We start from the raw sequence: 22,427 nt of genomic DNA, 5'->3' as shown, positions 1-22,427 counted from the left end.
CGTCCTGTCATTGATGGAATGATACTATGCAAATCATCCCACACCGACTAAGCAAATGACTGATGAAATGTCGTAGAGTAGTTTCAGTGCAATGCCCTGAGTCAAGTCAAGAGTCACTCAATTCAGAACCCTGACTCTTGTGTGACTTTGCAGTCAGAGTTAATGCACTTGCGTAGATTCAAATCCCACGACAGGATGTACAACACGTTTGTGTCGTTTCTTTTTAAGTGCTTCTTTTGTTGCTCAGGTGTTTTGCTATAACCGATTACATAAACCTCAGAACAAACCTGCACTTGCCCCTTCTCTGACTCTATCGCGGTGAAGAAGGTGACACTAATTGCCTGTCGTGTTTCAGTGCAGGCTTCATTTCACCATATGTGTTAGTTCTGTTCCAAATGCGTTCGTGTGTGACTAAGTGAGACTGCTTTTGCATGCGTATGTGTTTGTGCAAGTGTGCATATGGCAGAGGGTAAGGGTGGCTAAGTACGGTTACGGTAAGTTAAGATACAGCAAGGTTGCTGCTGGTAAGTGGTGTATATGGGTCACGTTTGCAGCTTGTGCATCAGCTTGTCGAGTTTATGCTCTCAGGTTCCGCCTCATGTTCGGTGCATTACTGCAGTCATATATTCAGTTCTCTACCAGTTAACTGTCCCCAATACATGGCTTCTTGTGAAATAAAATGCAAAGAGGCATTCTTTATCAAAAATGTTATTTATTAATCCGTAGAAAAGGCAATAAATACAAAAATATATTACTTGGCATGGTAAAAAACATAATAAATATCAGCGCTTCACAAGCTGCAGGTTTGACATCTTCAAGTTTAGGAGTCAATACAATAGAAACTTGTCCCTAGGACAAAAACCTAAGTCTCACAACAACAAAGACATCAGAGGGCTTTTCAAACAAAATCAAAATCTGATAACATCTCATACCACAGAAAAAAAATATGTTAAAAAAAAAACAGATAAAATGCAAAAGAGTGCAAGAGTGAGTGTTTTCCCTGAGGCGAACAAGATTATATTTAAATTACGGTCAGTGGGTCTTCAGGCAGAGGCCGGCTGGCTTATTTGTCGTTTAGAAGCCAGATATGACTCAATGTAGTTGAACAACAGATTCATCTCCCCCATGGCTTTGTATAGACCTTTATCCTTCATCTGTGGACAAACACATGGTTCACTTATTAACTTAAGATTGAACAGAGCATATACGATCTACACACTACACATCTGAATAGTTGTAAGTCAAATTCTAACAACTGGTAATCTTGACACTCACCTCAGTATAAGTAGAGTTTAGGACTCTGATGTCAAAGTGCGTTTTGCAGGAGAAGTAGTGTCTCTGTAAGAAGAACAGAAAGATGTCACCACAGGGGCTATACAGTGGTTATTGTTAATGTGCATAAGGTCTTAAGAGAGATTTGAGTATGTCAAATGAGTAATGATTTTTATTTTTTTTTTGCAATTAATCAGCGGCAGTGTCAGGGCAAATAGAAATTCACTAAGTAGAAATATTCATCCCACTCTCTTTCCTTTTTGCACAACTGGATGTGCCAGCTGCTGCAGTTTATCACTGATTAATGCAACATTATGACCCTTTCTGTGAGCCATAGCTAAACTCTTCCCGTTTCTGTGTCAGGCTGATGTCACAAAATTTGGAGAATATTGTGACAGTGTTTGTAGGAGTAAAAAACAATCTGACGATGGCTTTAAGGGTCGCAATGTGACAGATAAGGGCTACAACTTCGATTTTCTGACAGATAATCAAATAAAGGCACGTCAGCAACTGCAAATGGAAGCCTACATGGCCAATTGTTGCTTTTCAGTTGCACATAATGACTTGGAAACGATTGCGCATGTTTTTAGTAAAGTTTTCGATTGTCATTATATCCGGCAGTATTTCTACGATTTTTAACAGTGACAGCAGCAACGAAATGAACATCCTGTCATCCAAAAGGTTACTAGAACAACAACTGTACTGCTGCACATTTTTAGTCCGTCTAATTTTTCAGCTGTGCGCCACCGGTGCGTATTTACATTCTTATTTCCCTGTAGGAGTAACACGTGTATCAGCTACTCACACATTTGGTGACATCATTCTTGAGCTGGTCGAAAATCTGCTGTATGGATTCCATGTGGGGTATCAAGTCCTTGGTTTCCTCAGTCACCCCTGCAAGTGCTGAGGGGAGCACGGTGCTCAGGTAGAAGCCCAAAACGCTGTTTACGGAGTGGCAGCCAAACGGGCTCTGAGAGAGGAGGGAGGAGGACACCAGTCTGGTTATTGGATGTCAGTAAGTTTATTGTACCACTGCGTATTTTCTGATAGACACCACAGCAGCTCAAAGACGATTAAAAAACAAACAAACAAAAAAACATAAATCAACTTCTTGGATAGTTTGCGGAGAGATTTACCTTAAAAGAGTCCTCTACACTCTGGTCTAGCAGTGCTTTGTCTAAGTCATCGTTGGCTTCCTGCAAACGAACAAGAAAACAATTAAAAAGTGTGATCCGTGTGCCGTGAGAATATTTCTGCAGAGCGCTAACAGTGGTGAGAAAACGCAGCATCATCTGCAGACAGGCAGGCGCGCAACGCGGTCACAAGCGTGGTGGGAATGTTTCCAGTGCTGCAGAAAGTGTCAGGGTGCATGTAGGAGTGTAGTGTCTCTTTACTCACAAAGAAGCCTCTGATCTGTGAATAGTCCTCTCGGAGCTTCTTCAGCCTGACAGGGAAATCCTCCACGAAACGGCAGCAGTCGTTATTGCACGTTGGATTGCACCAGGCAATGCAAAGGAGCGACAAGACAGCCAGGACGGACAGGAGGAGAAACCGGAGAGTCATGCTGCTGGATAAACGGCTGGAGTCTTCTGGTTGGAGAGGTGAGGAGAAGAAAATAAGGTTCTTCTGGGTAGAAATGTAGCTGAAGAGCTCAGAAGAGACAAGTGCACATACAAGGGCTCCTCATTTGTCTGTATTTATAGGCAAAATTGGGACAGAAATTCGAGGGAGGAGACTAACTGGAAGACAAACGGTTAAACATGCTTCATGCGTGATGGTTTTTTTTTTCTAGAATCATGTATTACAAAGGGGGTACACCCACTAGAGATCTCATGATCTTGAACTGTCAAGGGGAAAAATAAAATCTGTCATAGCATTTGTGGAAATTTAATACATCATTATTTACTGTCAGCATCCAAATCAATATTTGACAGAATATTCCTCTATAAAATACAAAAAATATGTTCATAACAATAACACTTATCATTGCCATTATTATGATTACGATTATTGCTATTATTGTCATTACTATTGTTATTATTATTATTAAAAATGAATCAATATTATTCAGTCAAAACTGGTAGGATGACAACACATCAGTCCCACTCAAAACACTTAACTACTAAATACAGAGCTAGCAAATGATGTTTAATCACATTAAACTGTGCTTAAAATTGCATTAAATTTAGAACATGACAAAATATCATCATATGTATTCTGCACAATAACAAAGGAAATGATACCACTGAGATGGAAATGCTATTAAGCTGTGGTTTGATGACGCTGTGGATTCTCTCTGTATGTCAGATTTGCGTAACAAGAGTGACAAGAGTGAAGAGATCCACTAGTCTCTGCGTTTGATGGTGAATTGACGATCGGGGTTCAGCTGTTTTTCTTTCATGAGATTCCATTATCTTGTTCAGTGAGGTTTGCATATGCAGGGGCAAAAAATATGATGCTCTTGTAAAAGAAGAAACCACATAGAGAAGTTGTTTGGTTCTATCAGAAGTGGCAGTGTAAGGGGTATTTTTTCCTTTGGTGCTATTTCACTTGCATGGAATATCCACTCACCCATAACTGTTGTCTCTGTCTGTTCAGGTCATGCTTTGTCTAAGTTTTCTTGGGCAACACTGGTATTTTTGAAATACTTGGAAGGCAAATTATTCCCCAGCGATTACCTCTGCGTGATGAAGACTTCACAGTGTTCAGGATGATTTGCAAAAATTAAAGTTCATTTACGTGAAACTTATTCCATATTGAAGAGGACAAAATGTTTTCCTGCAAAATTAAATATGCCTGTTACAGTGAGTTCATCAACAACATGAATGTGAAGAAAGATTGCACCAGTATGAGAAAAAGATCTAGATTTTGTGTTTAACATGGACTATAATATGGAAGACTTGAAGGGCCTAAATAAAAACACATGCAAAAAATGTTTATATAAAATGAGGTTATTTTCCTGCCTTATATATAGTTACTGTGTAATGAAATGAAAAAAACCTTTAAACAGGAGAGTTCTCTGGAACAGGATTAACTGTGTTTCAATGTGATATTTGGGCATCATTAGTGTTATATATACTATTTAAATCAAATTATGACACAAAAAGCAAAATGAACAGGTGTATGGTATTTCAGTGTGTTTCAGAGATTAGCAAATATTGCTGATAATGATCACTAAAGTATTTTTCTTTATGATGACTGTCTAAAAAGCACAGATTCAAGGTTTTGGGGTTTCATATGTAATAAACCTAAGGAACTAATTCTGTCAACTTTCAGAGTGGGGCTTTCTGTCTTTTTCAAACTTGGTGTTTGTGTTGAGGTGACCCCATAGCACACTTGGATGTGGGGGCACCTCAGACACAGGGGACATAGTCCTTATGTAGCTACAGTATAGCTATAGTGTGTACATAAGGGCTACAGTTGCTAATGCTGAATATCTCGGTTTAATTGCAGCTCATGAGCTGCTGCATGTCGCCTCCTATTTGTGCTTCCCGCTTTCTTGGATGTCTTGAGTTTTTCCAATGTAACAACTTAGAGTAGTGTTTTTGCAGACGTGAAGGTGAGCTGGTGTGCTTGAGCTGCAGTGAGCGGAGACGCAGGGACTGTTTATATCTGGCACAGACAAAAAAAAAACTTTAATAGATGGAAATGAGTTTCTCGTTAACTGGACAGGAACTTGAACACTGGACACAAAGAACTGCAACAATAAGATAGCATTACTTTTGAACCGACAGTTCAGTTAGAAGAGATTTTTTACCTTGCTAACATGTTTTGACAGCGTCTGCCGTCTTCATCAGAGCGTCATCTGACATGTGATGACGTGTCAGCAAGGTAAAACATCTTTTCTTACTGAATTGTCGGTTCAAAAGTATTGCTATCTTATAATAACAAACGATAAAATAAACAATCAAACTGCAACAATGTGTGAAAAATAGCGGCATTTGCATTTTGCATTCTGGTGGATTAATAAAAAGCATGTTTTTTTAAGGTATTAAATTGGAAGGATTAGAAAATTATATTAAAAAATTGTTGTAGATTGTAAAAAAATTATCATAAAAATCCAAAATTGTTTGTCTGAAGGCCTTCAAGCAACTTCTATACTTACAGGTAAAAGCCAGAAAATTAGAATATTTTCATAAACTTGATTTATTTCCGTAATTGCGAACAAAAGGTATAACTTTTACATTATATGTAATCATTGCACGCAGACTGATGCACTTCAAATGTTTATTTATTTAATTTTGATGATCATAGGTGGCAACAAATGAAAATCCGACATTCCGTGGGTCAGAAAATTAGAATATTGTGAAATGGGTCAAGTTTGAAGACACCTGGTGCCACCCACTAACCAGCTGATTAACTCAAAACACCTGCAAAGGGCTTTAAATGGTCTCTCAGTCCAGTTCTGAAGCTTACACAAACATGGGGAAGACTTCAGATTTGACAGCTGTCCAAAAGGCAACCATTGACACATTGCACAAGGAGGGCAAGACTCAAAAGGTTATTGCTGAAAAGGTTGGCTGTTCTCAAAGCTCTGTGTCCAAACACATTAATGGAGAGGCAAAGGGTAGGAAAAACTGTGGTAGGAAAAAGTGTACAAGCGACAGGGATCACCGCGCCCTGGTGAAGATTGTGAAAAAAAACCCATTCAAAAATGTGGGGGAGATTCACAAGGACTGGACTGCTGCAGGAGTCAGTGCTTCAAAATCCACCACCAAGAGACGCATGAAAGACATGGGTTTCAACTGCCGCATACCTCGTGTCAAGCCTCTTTTGAACAAGAAACAGCGCGCAAAGCGTCTCACCTGGGCTAAGGAAAAAAAGAGCTGGACTGCAGCTGAGTGGTCCAAAGTTATGTTTTCTGATGAAAGCAAATTTTGCATTGCCTTTGGAAATCGAGGTCCCAGAGTCTGGAGGAGGACAGGAGAGGCACAGGATCCACGTTGCCTGAAGTCTAGTGTGAAGTTTCCACCATCAGTGATGGTTTGGGGTGCCATGTCATCTGCTGGTGTCGGTCCACTCTGTTTCCTGAGATCCAAGGTCAACGCAGCCGTCTACCAGCAAGTTTTAGAGCACTTCATGCTTCCTGCTGCTGACCTGCTTTATGGAGGTGGGGATTTTATGTTCCAACAGGACTTGGCGCCTGCACACAGTGCCAAATCTACCAGTGCCTGGTTTAAGGACCATGATATTTCTGTACTCAATTGGCCAGCCAACTCGCCCGACCTTACCCCCATCGAAAATCTGTGGGGTATTGTTAAGAGGAAGATGCAGAATGCCAGACCCAAAAATGCAGAAGAGCTGAAGGCCACTATCAAAGCAACCTGGGCTCTCATAACACCTGAGCAGTGCCAGAAACTGATCGACTCCATGCCACGCCGCATTAATGCAGTCATTGAGGCAAAAGGAGCTCCAACCAAGTATTGAGTACTGTACATGCTCATATTTTTCACGTTCATACTTTTCAGTTGGCCAACATTTCTACAAATCCTGTTTTTGTTTTGGCCTCAGGTAATATTCTAATTTTCTGACCCACGGAATGTCGGATTTTCATTTGTTGCCACCTATGATCATCAAAATTAAATAAATAAACATTTGAAGTGCATCAGTCTGCGTGCAATGATTACATATAATGTAAAAGTTATACCTTTTGTTCGCAATTACGGAAATAAATCAAGTTTATGAAAATATTCTAATTTTCTGGCTTTTACCTGTATACACAGATCAGGCATAACATTATGATCTCTGACCCGGTGGGACATGGACACAGGACCTCTGTGGCACCGGGATGGTGGCAGTGAATTCTGTGGGTCCTGTTGGTTGCAGGGTGGGATCTATCTAGATCAGGCTTATCCTGGCACATCCCACAGATGCTAAACAAGAGCAATTCGAGATTTCTGACCTCCGCCAAGGGAAGATGATACGAAGTTGGAAAATCTAAATCCGGATCCAGAATCCAGATCCTTAACTGGATCAACACAAAATTTGAATGGAGTCTTCCCTGGGCCAAGATCCACCTCTGGTGAAAATTTCATGAAGATCCGACAAGTAGTTTCCGAGAAATCCTGTCCACAGACACGCACACAGACAGACAAATAAATAAACGGACCCGATCACATAACCTCCTTGGCGGAGGTAATAAGATTTGGATCTGGGGAGTGTGGAACCCAGGTGAACACCTTATCTCTGTCGTGTTCCTCGAGCCACTTCTGATCAGTTTATGCAGTGTGTCGAGGTGCATTGTCCTGCTGAGGGTGGCAACTGGCATCAAGCACTGCTGTTGCCACGGGGGTTTGGGATGGTGGGGTTGATTGACCTGCAATGTTTAGGTGGGTGGTACATGTCAAACATCCACATGAACGTCAGGACTCAAGGTTTCCCAGCAGAGCATTGCATTATGACAAGATGATCGATATTATTCACATCACCTGTCAGCGTTCATGATGTTGTGGCTAATCAGTGTATACATTTGAAAACTAAATGTAAAGTTAGTGAGTCAGCAGAAACCATTTATGGGAATCCCCTCTTTGTTACTGTATGTGTATGTGAGCTCATGCATGTCTGCTCTCTGAATTATGTGAGTGCAATAGGTTGCGGTTGCATTTTAGATGCTTCTTTGTTTATTGGGATTTCGGTTGTGACTTTTTTTACGTGAGTGAGAGAAGAGTCATTCTGAGTCCGCTATTAAGTCCCACAGTTGGATTTTTTTTTCAAAAAGTAACCAATTTTAAGTTGTTAGTCAGAGGGCTTCTTCCTCACACAAAACTCATAGCGTTGTGCTCAGAAGTGACCAGCAAAACCTACCATGGTGCTGAGTGACAAAACCAACGTCACACACGATGTCTTTCGACAGCTGTTCACAGAACTGCCATGTCATCAAGCTATGAGTATCTCGTGAAGGCTTTACAGTGAAACTATGTGTAAAATATTACTTATCTTGTCTCTGTCACAAGGAAAAAAGTTTGACTGAATGGCAAGAAAGCTTTGCAAAATGTAGTATTCAGTTTATCCGAGCATCGAGCAGGTGTGTGATTTTTATGTTTTTGTTTTCTTTGTGTATGTAAGAATTCTAAGCTGTTCAATGTTGAGGTGTAATCCTGTAAGTTAGAAAACATGCTTGTCAAGTGGAACCTTCAATCTGTTGAATTTCACTGTAAACCTGAAGGAGGAGTTAAATTTATCATGCAGATCAAAGATAAAGGAGCTTTATTGTTCACACTGTCTCCTTGAAATGGGTGAAAGCTGAATCAGTCGATTCTTATCTTACACCTATCACTTTGTTGTTGATCAGAAAGTCATCTGTTCCATGGATGATCATGTGCTGTGCTGCTGTGGTGCAGGCGTCTTTCTTTCTTTTTTTTTTTTTTTTATATCTCGCTGGGCTTTTTAACCTCTTGCCTCCAAAAGTCAGTTTCTAATACTGTCACACACACACCAGTGCCCAGAATCTGCCGTCAGCAATTTTCAGCACATTACCTGAAACCAGACTGCTGATATCATATCTGCCTGCTGTTGGAACATGAATCAAAATGGAACACTCTGTCATAATCAATTCAAATACGTGACACAATGTGATGGATGCTGGTAGCCGTTTACACGATGCTCTCATCTGCGAATCTTTGTGCTTTGCAGATCTGATGAGCTGCACAATGTACCTCATGCACCACATCTTCTGTGTGTGTACATATTTTGTGTCTGCATAGTGTAACCTTTATAGGAAACCTATATGTCTCTCGAAACAGATTCACCGCATTCCTCTTTCACTTTCACACCGGCTGTCCGTTTGACTGCACATGTGTGTGTTTTTGTGCGTGTTGCACTGAACCCTCCAGTGTGTCGAGTGAGTACTGTTACTTGAATACAAATAACAGCAGTGAGTGTTTTACAGTTTTCCCCGATAAAGCTTCCAAGGAATGAGGAAATTGAGAAATGTACAGGCAACTTCCTAAAGTTACTTCAACAGGGTAACACAGATCACACCCATTCATTCTGGTAGACTCACACTTTGTTGGTTGTGGTGGCATGTGGTACGACACCTGATATGACACCTGATATCTGAGTGGGTGGATGCCCTTTTTTAGGGACTGTGCAGAATGGAAAAGCAAAGTTCTTGAAGTTTCATATGCGTTAGTGACCTGCAGGGACCCTTGTGGAATTCCAACTAATTCTTTAGTCATTTAGACTACTTCCTTCCAGTTTGTGCATAATGGTAAATGTGAGCTGTCCGCTGATTAGTAATATTACCCTCCACGCCCTCAGAATATTTATCATTTTATATCTGCGGAAGATCTGTCGAGATTCTAAAGAAAACAGTTAAAAAATTTGAAAATATTAATCTAAGTGTGACCTCAGATACTGAGTTAAAACTTCCTTGGAAGCCTTATCATTTCTGCAGAGCTGAGCAAGCAGCACCGGAGGAATGCATTGCTGTAACCCCGAACTAAAGTAGCCCTTTCCTTCTGTTGAACAAGCATCTGTCGACTGGACATGAAACTATGAAATTCCGGCTGCACACAGTGTTCAGTTGGCCTGGACACTGACAGTAATACAAGTTCAAATTAGCTAAACCTATGTGATTTAATTAGTTATTTATATGTTTTAGGTTGATGCTTTAAGTATGACATTAAAGGCTCCATACTGTTTTTGTTTCTATCATGTTTGGGTACAAGTGCGTAAGCACATCCATGCATACGACCATTTCCATAGACGCCTCTGATGGTGTTAACCGCATTTATGTAAGCACTGCTCGTTGTGACAGCTCACATTTTCCATGGTTTTTAAGCATATGAATGCTGAATTAGTGAAAGTAAAAAATATAACACGATCTGTCGAAGCAATTTCAATGATGAATCATAGTTTCATTTAATTTTCATCACCTGAACTTGGTTCATGGCTCGGAAGAAACCAGACTCTAATCTGCAATTGCAGATTAGAGTCTGGTTTCTTCAATGACAATTTAAATGAGAAGTTAACTATCTAAAAATATGTAAATGAATTTCAAAATATCTGTATTTGGTTTTCCCCATCAATTTATTGACAACGTGCTCTCCAGCAACGATTTTGATTTCACAAGTTTGTGTAAAAAAATGCTCATGTTATGATCTGACAAGGTTCCAGAGAACTTCTTGTGAATGTTTGGTTTTCTCTGTCTTCAGGCAGCCACATTAATGTTTAGTGCGATCAGGTGACTGTGGGGAAGGGTCCTTGGTGTTCAAATAGCTCTTCAAAGCTTTGAGGTGTGTTTGGGATCATTATCCTGCTGCAGTACGAATCCATCCCCACCATGACGCAAGCCAAATGATCCAGAATACTTCTTCATGGTCCGATAAAGTAGATTCAGTATAGTAGTATTAAACAAACACAAAAAAATACATGAACCTTTATACCATATTAATAATTGGACATGCATGACAGTACTGCACAGAGCTGAGCACATGTTTTAACACGATGTGCCCCTACTGACCTCACCTGCTCTCTTCTCGACTGTTGGACTTTTGAGACTCTTATGGTCTGGAGCTCTGGGCAGTCGCTCATTTTCGCCCCCTGACACTGTACGCCTTGATCTTCTTATAGTAAAACAAAAGCTTTGGTCAGATTGGTGCTGGGAAGAGGTGAAGTTTCTGAACGCCCTTTCAGTGTTGCAATGCTGCAAGAAACAGCTGACTGTTCTCCTGATTGAGGCACACAAAGGTCAGGTTTCAGCAGCTTTCACATACTTACATGAACGATCGTACTGTTAACGTAGCTTTCTTAAAAGTTGGGGCTTTTCACCGAAACAGTGAGGACAGAAAGCACATAATCAAAAGTTTAATTTCTAACTCCCTAACTGACTTGATGTATTTGCGTGGTTATGAAAAAGCTCAATTTCGACATGTGGTGTGTTACCAATAGAAGCAACAAAAAGCAACATGGCCGTATCTAAATATTACATGCTCGCTTGTTTGATTTCTGTGGCAAACGATTTCTGTTGCCTTTGACAAATATCGGCTCAGCAATCTAGATCTCAATGAGTAACATCACCTTCCTCCATCATCGGAAGACACATTTGAACTTTCTGGCAGTTTCCACCCACTTGAAGCAGTCGCAAACAGCAAACACTGAACTGTATTTCTGAACACTATGCACAATATGTTCACTGTACTGTATAAGAATTAAAAGCATTTTGTAGTTTTCATAGTTTCTGACTCTCACCTGAACAAGATTTTCAATTTAAAGCTCCTGTCCGGAGTTTCCGTTTGTTTTCAATTTATGTATCATTGTTTAACAAAGCTTAAATGTGTTAGTCTAGTTTGATACTATAATATAATGTTAGTATGACGCGATATGAAAATTTATTCATGAGCTCCGCCTTCCTCTCATTGACCCCCATGTTATTCCAAAAAGCGCCGGTTGCTGCCGACCAATCAAGTTCGAGCTTCAGCTTTGTCATGCTGTCAATCAACGGTTACGCGCACAGCAAGCAAGCCAATGCAGAGGTGGGCGAGCTACGCACTACGCAACCGCGCTCACATTTGTTTTGCTTGTGGAGGAGAGAGCATCAGGGATCAGCAACTTCCACAAAAGTTACCAATCCCACAGCTTGTCAGGCCGAGAGACTGCAGGACGTTTTTTGGCTCGGGGTGCTCGCGTCGCTCCCCGACCACGGCCTCCATAGCCCGCCTGACGGCTTCGTTTAGATGCCAGACCTCTGGAGGAAGATGTTGGGGCGTCTGGGACATACTCTTCGTCAGAGGAGTCATGCAATTCTGAACTCTAGATAGAAATAAATAAACAATGTAACACATATACACGCGTAAATGCACTAAGTTTGATAAACAACGTCATCGAGAGGGATACACGAGTGTAATCACATATTGAAACTTTACTCGTTCGTCCTAGCAGATTCATGTTATTTTGGTATTAGGACAAGTTAGACTCAATACAGAATTCTAACGTAATTCCTTTATTATTTACTAAATGTACTAAATGTAGAAGAGTGGAAAACAGCAAAACAGGCAAGATGCTGCAGCACTCCGGGCACTTCTCTCTTGTACTGCGCGCGTGCACAAATAAAGGGTCAAAATCAGAGGGAGGGCGGGACCAACAGTGTTTTGGGAGACGCTGCGATTCAAACTCCGGACACGAGCTTTAAGGTCCAATTTCTTCTGAAATGAAAAGCACAGAAAGATGACATCACTAACTTTTTCTGTTATCGTGGATACACTCACAGCTCTTTCACCACCGTCATGAATCAAGGGTCATTAATAGCTCTAGGATTTGCATATATCCTGAAATGCAGCAACGTGTCTTCCTGTTTCTCCAAATGGGGATGTGTAGTCATGCATGCTGCAGCACTTTAGGAATCTCTGACTAATACAATATTATTACTAACACCGTATATGTTTACCTCGTCAAAAATATGGGGGATATTTGGACAACTTTTGGGTGTTGTCCAAAACAGGAAGATGGTGTTAGTCATTGAGATTTAACTTGCTGAGCTCATCACATAATTTTGTGAAAGACACCACAGGTTGGTTGATTCTGTATAAGAACAGGAACTAATATGAACATTTTATGAGCAGCATTTCAGTGTTGACGTGGCTATTTTGTGACTCATAACCCTAGTAGTCCAAATGTCCAAAACCTGCTTTTCATTAAAAAACAAAAATATTTGAAAATGATGTTGAACTTCAAATCAGTTGTAGCCAGCTCATATTCTGGACATCATGCCACATTTTTAATATCTTCTCCTCATACTCTTAACTAATAGGTCCATTTTGAATCAGGAATGTTTCAGAGGGATTTGTCTTGTCACCTCCTGTTTGTTTTTGAGAAATCAGTTGTTGACTTTTAAATTGACACATCCCTCATTGTGATAGAGACAAACTGCTCTGGCTTCACCAGTTATTCATTGAGTTAAACCCCAAATTTTTCATAAAAATTGTAAATGACATTGAGAAATGACCAAAGACAGTAGGACATTGTGTAATAAATGTTAATGATGAATTATAACCATTTCTTCTCAGAAAAAAAACTAACATTTTTTGTTAAAAACGTCATGTTCAATATTACCTCTGGATTCCTTCCACAGTCCAAAAATATGCTGAGGTTAATTGGTTACTCTAAATTGCCCGTAAGTCAAGAAATGGTTAACAGAAAACAGCCTGTTGGAGTGGCTCGGCCAGTGTCTGGATCTGAACCAGAGCAATGGCAAGGAACACTTCCTTCACTAAAGACCTGGAGTTTGTCACGAAGAGAAGTAGAATAGAATCCCACGGGAAATTCTGAAACCGTTTGGCAGCTGTACTGAGAATCAAGGCTTTGCTACTAATTACTGAGAATGAATAATTTTGCACACAGAACTTGTTAACAAATACATCATTAACATCTCCAACATTATGTTTTATTATCATTTGTCTCATGAGTTAGAGGAACATGAAATTGTTACTCACAGAGAAGTTCCAAATATGGGATAGGTCCTCGTGCAGCTTCCTCATCCTGACAGAAATCCTCCATGAAATGGCAGCACTGATTGTTGCATGTTGGACTGCACCCTTCCTGCTGTAGAGAAACGATGACACAGCCTGGACAGACAGGAGGATACACAGGTGGACCATAGCTGCTGGTGGACTAACTGTTGAAGTCTTCTGGGTGCGAGGAGAGGAGAAGAGTTGGCCCAAGACCGAAAGTACCGGTGGCTCAGTGAATGCAAACAAGACTCTCTGACTTCTGAGAGGAGAAATCTTCTTTACAGGATCTAGCTGGAGAACTCAGAAGAGACGAGTGCATAGATTAGGGCTCCTTATAGTTGTCTGTATTTATAGGCAAAATTGGGACAGAAATTCGAGGGAGGAGACTAACTGGAAGAGAAACAGTTAAACATGCTTCATGCGGGATGTTTTTTTTCTTTTTCTAGAATCATGTATTACAAAGGGGGTACTTACACTAGAAATTTCATGATCTTGAACTGTCAGGAGGAAATAACATCTGGCATAGCATTTGTGGAAATTTGTTAATACAAAATTTAATGAAATTAAACTGTGCTTACATTGCATTAAGTTCAAAAGATGACATAATATCATTCCATGTATTCTGCACAATAACAAAGGAAATGATGCCACCGAGATGGAAATGATATTAAGCTGTGGTTTGATGATTGTCTCTGTATCAGACTTAAGTAACAAGAGTGAAGAGATCCACTAGTCTCTGCGTTTGATGGTGAATTGACGATCGGGGTTCAGCTGTTTTTCTTTCATGAGATTCCATTATCTTGTTCAGTGAGGTTTGCATATGCAGGGGCAAAAAAATATGATGCTCTTGTAAAAGAAGAAACCACATAGAGAAGTTGTTTGGTTCTGTCAGAAGTGGCAGTGTAAGGGGTATTTTTTCCTTTGGTGCTATTTCACTTGCATGGAATATCCACTCACCCATAACTGTTGTCTCTGTCTGTTCAGGTCATGCTTTGTCTAAGTTTTCTTGGGCAACACTGGTATTTTTGAAATACTTGGAAGGAAAATTATTCCCCAGCGATTACCTTTGGGTGATGAAGACTTCACAGTGTTCAGGATGATTTGCAAAAATTAAAGTTCATTTACATGAAACTTATTCCATATTGAAGAGGACAAAATGTTTTCCTGCAAAATTAAATAAGCCTGTTACAGTGAGTTCATCAACAACATGAATGTGAAGAGAGATTGCACCAGTATGAGAAAAAGATCTAGATTTTGTGTTTAACATGGACTATAATATTATTACTATAATATTTTTCCTTGGATCCTTTTTCAGTGGCATGGAATATCCACTCATCCACAACTATTGTCTCTGTCTGTGTGTGTCTAGACAGCATAGTGACGTGGTGGTACTCAGGGCTCGCTTTGCACTGAACTCAACAAAAATAAAAACAAAAAGTTAAAAAAAACCACAGTGTTTTGGTTCTCTCAGAAGTGGCAGTGTCAGCTGTATTTTTTGATTTTTTTAAATGATTTTTCAGGAAGTCCACTTATCCCTAATTTGTTGTGTTTCTGTCGGTCTCATTTACACTTTGCCTGACCCCATTTATGTCAGATATTTTGGTATTTTGGAAATACTTGGTGGTAAAAGCAAATATGAGATCTGAAAAAAATAAAAATCGAAATGATTTCCAAAGATAAGTTATCAATATTCCATTCTATTTGTAGTTGTCAGTTCCTTTACAGATTAAGACGTCATATTTAAAAAAAATATAATATATCCTATGTGCTTTTAAAATGCAATGCATTGTTAAAGATTCAACCACGGATTCCTAACCAGTATGTTTTATGAGCAGTTTGGCTCACATATCTGATTTCATGTGTCTCTGAGTTGTTTGTAGTTCCACCAGAGAGCTGTTTTGTCTCTAAAGTCCTTGCATGTATTCATTCATTTAACTGTTTAAGGTAAAAACATAGCTTGGTAATGTCTCTTTCACTCCAGTAATACACAAATAAAACCAAAATACTCCTAAAATGACAGAAGCTTGTGAATTTAACTAGCATTTTACAACCTTGTGGGACCATTTGGACAGGCCTTAGCCCTTTAAAATCAAGTGACTAAACTTGTGAACTCTGTGTTAAAATAAACATCTCATTTCAGCCCCCTTTAATATAAAACTGCACTTAAACACATGCAATACAAACAATCTTATATTACACTAAAATCTTACTCACAGAGCCCATTTATTCAGCAATGAATATTTTTGCATGGTTGTATTTATACTTTTACTCAACTAATGCTTCTGAATCCTTCCGTTTCCTCTGATTAGTAAAACTCATCTTTTCTGTCAAGATGCATCTTCTTTGCAACAAAATGTTTTCTGGTTTCAAAACCGTCGCACCACAGAAGAACACAGGTCACATGATCACTGTGACATTTCACAATAAAAACCTAGAAGTACAGCAGCAGAATTTAACCAGATCTCTCTGCTTTAAGTTTCATTTCTCTCTTATTTTACCATTAGCAGCTGCAAAGCAAAAAAAAAAAAAAAGTCTGGTTTTCCAGAAAACAGAGAGCCTTACAGATGGTAGGTACTGGGGAAAAAGAGAATTAAATGAGTGTGCAAGTTTTTCTCTATGCAATTTGTGAGTGTGTGTGTGTGTGTGTGTGTGTGTGTGTGGTCAGGTGCTGGCTATACTTGTGGGGACCAAATGTCCCCACAACTGTAGGAAAACCGAAAACAATGTCACTTGTGGGGACTTCATTCGGTCCCCACAAGTTTAAATAGTGTTTTCTTGGCCATGTTGTTGTTACTGAAAAAAGTAAAAGTGCAAAAACGTTTCTTTAGGGTTAGGCATTGTTTTGGTCTGGGTTAAGGTTAGGGTTAGGGTAAGGGTTAAGGGTTAGGTATGAATGGGAGTCAATGGTGTGTCCCCACAATGATAGAAAAACATAGTATGTGTGTGTGTGTGTGTGTGTTTACTTCTATCATTTGATTTTAAAAATGCCTCACTGTCTTGTATGTTAGAGGATGAGACTTTATTTATTCTGCGCTGTGCCAAGACTTCATCTATAAACCCAGTTTGATGAGAATCCATTGATATTATATTGGCTGCAAAAGTGAACATTAGAGTCTTTATCCACCTCCAGCATCTAAAGAACTGAAGACCAAGTGGATTGCTCTTATTCTTGATTGTGACGTTACACCAACAATAGGACAATTCATAGTGTTAACATGTTGTGTTGCTAATGTCCAAACAACAGAACAAGTTTGACAGAGATGGAGACTCCATGTGTTAACTAGAAGTAACTTCAGGGCCATTTCCAAGCTGTCACTGCATCACTAAACTACAAATTGTATAACTATAAGGTTGTCTGACAAACTTGCCAAACACAAGAACAACAGCTGTGTTGTGAATTCTGCAACATTTCCAAGTAAAAAGATCATTCAAAAAGAAAGTTAGAAGTACTAGAAAGTCCTGGTATCACACACTCATTCATGTCTATGCCAGGTGCAGTGTGGTCAACTGTTCTGCTCCGTTAGTCACAAACACAGAAAGGGTTTTCTTCCTTAAGAACGCATGGACAGGCAGCACTCACCTGCATTTAACTGAACTGAACTGAACTGTTATGAGCCTCAACAAGAAGAACAGATCTTTATGTGGACCATCTTTTTGGAATTAGACCCGAGTGTTTGGGCATGAACCCATTTCACGCCATCTTCTAAATGTTTGTGTAATGTTGGTCCTGTCGTCCTACAGGTGCTCAAACTGCTAACAGCTGGACTGTAATGGAACTAAAGAACATGGTGATCTGTGGGATACACTTTAAGCGCTGCTTTACAGCATAATAAGGGGAGCCTGCACACACAAACATGCATTTAGGTGATATTAGGTTCAAATTTGTGTCATGTGTTGACCATAAGAAGCTGCATTTTCATTGATCACCACTAGATGGTAATGCAGAGCACACGTCACTTATTGAAAGGAAACACTCAAAGTTATTGTCAGAGTAGTGTTTTATTGATGTTGAAATCAAAGCAATGTTGGCAATAAAACCCACATTTGTTAGGCTGCATAATTACCTTACAGTAGAAGCACGCATACAACACCATAAAAGCTTTCATTTCCTGATAAATATACATCTAAAATATATTGTCTTAGGTATAAATATTGCAGTGAAATATCAGTATACATGTTAGTGGATTAAAAAACAACAACAACATGATAAATTAATTCAAGTACAAAAAAGAAATGCAAAATGACAGAAAAAATGAAATCAGCAAATTTGAAAGTATCAGGTCAAAAGTCGCTTGGGAATTCCGATTATGCTTGTGTTTTCTGTTCCTCCAGCCACTCCAGCACGGTGTCCAGCTCTCCCACCGCCTTCTGGGCCGCCTGGCTTATCTGGAGCTGCTCAGCATGAAGGAGAAGCACAGGGTGGGAGAAGAAAAAGTGGAAAAATAGGTTAAGTGATGAACATAATTACACAGACAAAACATAGTTGGTCTTTATGGTAAAAGAGGTTTCGTCAAAGCAGCTACAACATGTGTCTTCTAAACCCATTGTGTTTACATTATTCAGTTTAATGATTCTGCCCTCAGCACAATGACAAAAGTTAATTTAGAATATTTTCGTGTCAGTTTGTTGCATGTTAATCCAGGATTTATGAAAAAAAAGTCTATTTGGGGTTTGAATTATGGAGAAAGAGATTTCCTATTAATGGCAAACAGACAAAATTCTTTAAATTTAGATTTTAAAGCTCTTTAGTCTTTGAATCCCTGTGACCCTCTGTGTGATTGTGTTACATTCTTTGTAACAAAACTAAATATTCACTTCAGCAGAAGCTGTGTTACAATAGATGACTTTTATATCACTTAGGATATCATTTGAATAAGTGATTTAAATAGATTCTGGGGTTTACTCCTTTGCACCCTCTGCAGTTAACATGAGGAAATGTTTTCTGTGTCTACAGTGAGTGTTTTTCTGTGTTCTGCATACCTTGATGAACTCAGCGTGCACAGAGTCCATTTTTCTCTGGGTTTCTTCCTCACAGAGGCAGTGCTGCACAGAGCAGAGGACAACTATCAGTACAATGTGGGATGCTTTCAATCAAAGCACATTTTCTAGTTAAACAAACTTGTTGAAGTCCTAACTTACACATTTGTGTATATCTCTTCTGATGCTGATGAAAGCGTTGGCCAGAGCGCTGGAGCAGCGCTGCTGCTGCGGATGAGAAGAGGCGTAGTTGCTGAAAACTCTCTCCACATAGAAACGCAGCACCAGGCGTATGAAGCAGCACGTTTGACCCTCCTGATAGAGACATACCATGGTCAGAATACAGCACCTTTAACACACTTCTACTGGTACTCATATAGGGCAGACAAATGTGATGAATGTAAAGATAAAATAAGATGAACAGCTTGTAATCATCACTCACAGGTAACAAAAAACCTCACCTGAAGATCTTTCATTAATGATTTATCCAGAAGTTTCACTCCAATTTCACTGTCTTCTGATATCTGTCATGTAAAAAACACAGCAGATCAAATTAGAATCACTGTCTGCAGGTTTCCTTCCTCTTAAAAGTGTCATAAACAGTATTTGTTGTGAACAGTTTCTGACATGTCATGTGTGTCCTGCAAGTTATTCTGAGTGAAAGGCTGCACTGGATTATTGAGAGATACAGGTTTGAAAAAGAATGTCTTACCGCATTTGATCGTATGTCAGTGTAATATTTGCGCAGTTCATGCATGTGAACATTGACAGAGCAGCTGTTCAGATGCAGAGTTCCACTCTCCACAGGTTCAGTCAGACAGATGAGGAGCAGCAGCAGCAGAGAGACGGAGCAGCCGAGCAGCATCTTCATCGCCACGGTTATCTGGAGGCAAAACTAACAGACATTTTGTATGTTGAAATATCTTTAAGAAAAAAAAATATATACCACATAGATATATTTAGATTGGTAGGGTTTCAATTAAAGATAAGCTTGGTCATTGATTTGTCTGTTAAGCATGTGTTTGATCAATCGAGGAATTGTCCATAAAGTCAAGAAGTACCAAATGTTCAAAAATCTACGTAATTCAGAAGCAAATGTTTTATTTTTTTTGCTAAATAAATGAGTAATCAATTGATAGAATAGCATTTTCTGACAATAAACACAATACACATGCAATTCTTCACCCGTGAAATACATTTAAGCACATGAAATATAGTAATGATAGTCACCAGCACCATCCCCAGAACTGTGTTTAAACTCACCTGTGTGTGTGTTAATCAGACCAAGAGTCCTGGAAACGATGTGTCTCTGAGCCTCCATGCTGTCGCCTCTTATAGTGCAGTGAGGGGGATTTTCACCAGGTATTGAACAACGTACACAGACACACACACTCATGCATGAACCCGCACGTGCCCAAATCGATTTACAGGAGAAGGAAGTGTGTAGCAATTAAAGGAACTGCCAGGTGATGTCTCAATACCTGAATGGAAGACACAGAAAAGAAATGATTGATAAGTTCCTCCTGTCTGATGTGTAGAGAAACGCCTTGGCAGTCAATGACGTGCTGTGTAATTATTTAATGACGCATTCATCAGACTAGAGCGTAATCATTCCTCTGCAGCTGCATGGGTTCCATTAAGAAGTATTCAAAAAGTCCATAATGATGTTTATTTTAGGTGAAAGATGTGTGAGGAAAATGTTTTGCATCAGTATCAGTTCTTTATGGATTTCTAATTTATATGTCTTCTGTATCAGTTTGTTTTTGGTTTCTCATAGACTTCTAACTGATCCCCATGTTTTTCTTCAGAGGTTATACAACTGTTTGGGTCTGTACTGGAAATAAAGCCTCCTTCAGCACAATATGAGACATTACCCAACTTCTTTCCCTTGAGGAGCCCTCTCCCACATGGAGTGACTTTCCTCCTGCCAGACAAGTGCTGATTGGAAATACCCATCAGACCTGCTCATCTGCTTGGAAGAAATCCAGAGCAGGGAAGTCCAGCGGAAGCAGGAAAAACCTGTATTGTTGGAATAATATACAGTTTGTCAGTAGCAATCTATAGGAATATAATTATAAACAGGGAAGTGCAAAACTTCCAGCTTTTTGGAAACAATTGTAGGTGTCATCATCTGTACTAAAAATACCTGACAGCACTTCACAGCTCAGGAATGCTTCATGCTTGGTGGATAGTTGTGTTCACCACTAGAGGTCGTTATGAAGCTTTTTAAACAAGATGAAACCTCTATTGATTTAAGTCAAAATCCTCTGCATGTGGACAATGTGTCATTGGCTGGTCTAAGATATTTATGGTCATGTAAATCACTTTTACTACTATAATATAGAGGTTAGATACAGAATTACATTTTTATGGCTCTGAGTGAATAAATAAACAGAAGCAGCAAAAGTACAGTAGGATAAGACCATAGTAATAAGCCAGTGTCTTCCAACCTTTTTTGAGCTGTGATCCTTTCAAACAACACAATGTAGAAGAATGAGGAATGCTTCTGTGTTAGAGCTTGAATTTCTATCTATCTATCTATCTGTCTATCTATCTATCTATCTATCTATCTATCTATCTATCTATCTATCTATCTATCTATCTATCTATCTATCCATCTATCTATCTATCTATCTATCTATCTATCTATCTATCTATCTATCTATCTATCTATCTATCTATCTATCCATCTATCTATCTATCTATCTATCTATCTATCCATTTCTGTCGCAAAGTGCATGTATTTCTTCGGTACTATCTTAAAAATGATCTTATGACATCTCAGCTTTGTTTTATGACCCACACTGGGAATTATTAGGTTAAGCAAATATTGTCAGATTTATTATTATCATTTGTCCTCTTTTTTCAGTTTTTGTAGAGTCATATTGTGTAATCTTTGTTTATTTCAACTTAGGAGTACCAGTGACAACTCAGATGAACACAAATGAAAGTCACTGCTTGACATGTAGCAACATCAATCTAACAAATTTAAAAAGATACTGTATTACACAAGGTTTGCACTGCAGGTCTAATAACACAAATTACTGAAATCAGACAAACAACAAAGGTCCTGCAGCCAGGGGCCAAACCTTCGACCCTGCAGTTCTGTATGTGGTATGTGCTTGAGGCATCAGACTACTAGGGGACCTGTTGTTTTTAATATTTTAAATAGTTTTATTTAAATTTTAATTACATTCATATTAACTCAGCATCATAGCATGACAAAATGCTACAAAATGTCCTACCATGTGCATCCTGTGTGTCCTCCTGCGCTGACATTATACCAACAAAATGGGGAACCTCTTGTAAAAACACGACACCACAGCTCTACTACTGGTCAAACATCCCACTGTGTATTTTCAAAGAAAACAACTCTAAACCAGACTTTCCACAGCTTCACACACCTCATTTCCCCCCAAACTGCTGTTGCTCTGTTACTGTTGATGCCAGTGGAGCATGCAGTACTAGAACGGTGATTATAAAACTGCATTTTATATTTTCAATTAAACATCCAACATAATCAGATGATCCAAGAAAACTTTTTATTTACCATGATTTGTACAAAGCTTCTTTATACAGAATAATAATATACAGAAGACTAAGAATAAAAAGAATAAAATGGCATTTTTACATGGAGTATCCTGAAAATCACAGGCACATTTGGGACAGTTTCAACTACATGGTAGTTATGTTTTAATTTGGTGCTTTTGACATCCACTGCAGGTCTGT

General features: G+C 39.2%; 2 protein-coding genes and 1 long non-coding RNA gene across 3 annotated transcripts; 1 reads left to right on the top strand and 2 right to left on the bottom strand.

Annotated features, from left to right (window-relative positions):
* Positions 1–724: 724 nt before the first annotated feature.
* il10 (interleukin 10) lies at positions 725–2,835 on the bottom strand. Its single transcript, XM_022197294.2, has 5 exons — positions 2,671–2,835; positions 2,409–2,468; positions 2,078–2,242; positions 1,276–1,338; positions 725–1,154 (listed from the first exon to the last, which is right to left on the bottom strand). The coding sequence occupies exons 1-5, from the start codon at positions 2,833–2,835 to the stop codon at positions 1,044–1,046; spliced, it is 564 nt and encodes a 187-aa protein (XP_022052986.2). The 3' UTR covers positions 725–1,043.
* Positions 2,749–22,218, top strand: LOC110953340 (uncharacterized). Its single transcript, XR_002595848.2, has 3 exons — positions 2,749–2,873; positions 18,054–20,060; positions 20,507–22,218. It is a non-coding gene; the product is annotated as an uncharacterized LOC110953340 (long non-coding RNA).
* Positions 17,798–19,572, bottom strand: il19l (interleukin 19 like). Its single transcript, XM_022188168.2, has 5 exons — positions 19,411–19,572; positions 19,160–19,222; positions 18,861–19,013; positions 18,702–18,764; positions 17,798–18,113 (listed from the first exon to the last, which is right to left on the bottom strand). Exons 1-5 carry the CDS (start codon positions 19,567–19,569, stop codon positions 18,027–18,029), a joined length of 525 nt encoding a protein of 174 aa, XP_022043860.1. The 5' UTR covers positions 19,570–19,572; the 3' UTR covers positions 17,798–18,026.
* Positions 22,219–22,427: the final 209 nt, after the last annotated feature.

This window comes from Acanthochromis polyacanthus, chromosome 5 (assembly GCF_021347895.1).
Source record: "Acanthochromis polyacanthus isolate Apoly-LR-REF ecotype Palm Island chromosome 5, KAUST_Apoly_ChrSc, whole genome shotgun sequence".
In the NCBI taxonomy this organism is placed as follows: domain Eukaryota; kingdom Metazoa; phylum Chordata; class Actinopteri; family Pomacentridae; genus Acanthochromis; species Acanthochromis polyacanthus.
Note: the sequence above shows the minus strand (reverse complement) of the source record. Positions and strands in the feature narration are given on the sequence as shown.

Excerpts from the sequence above, each read along its gene's own strand:
- il19l (XM_022188168.2), bottom strand. The coding sequence starts at position 19,569 with ATGAAGATGCTGCTCGGCTGCTCCGTCTCTCTGCTGCTGCTGCTCCTC. Across the intron at positions 19,223-19,410 it reads CTGACATACGATCAAATGCG|ATATCAGAAGACAGTGAAAT; the intron begins GTAAGACATTCT and ends TTTACATGACAG. Across the intron at positions 18,765-18,860 it reads GAAGAGATATACACAAATGT|CACTGCCTCTGTGAGGAAGA; the intron begins GTAAGTTAGGAC and ends TGCTCTGTGCAG.
- il10 (XM_022197294.2), bottom strand. The coding sequence starts at position 2,835 with ATGACTCTCCGGTTTCTCCTCCTGTCCGTCCTGGCTGTCTTGTCGCTC. Across the intron at positions 2,469-2,670 it reads CACAGATCAGAGGCTTCTTT|GAAGCCAACGATGACTTAGA; the intron begins GTGAGTAAAGAG and ends GTTCGTTTGCAG. Across the intron at positions 1,155-1,275 it reads TAAACTCTACTTATACTGAG|ATGAAGGATAAAGGTCTATA; the intron begins GTGAGTGTCAAG and ends GTTTGTCCACAG.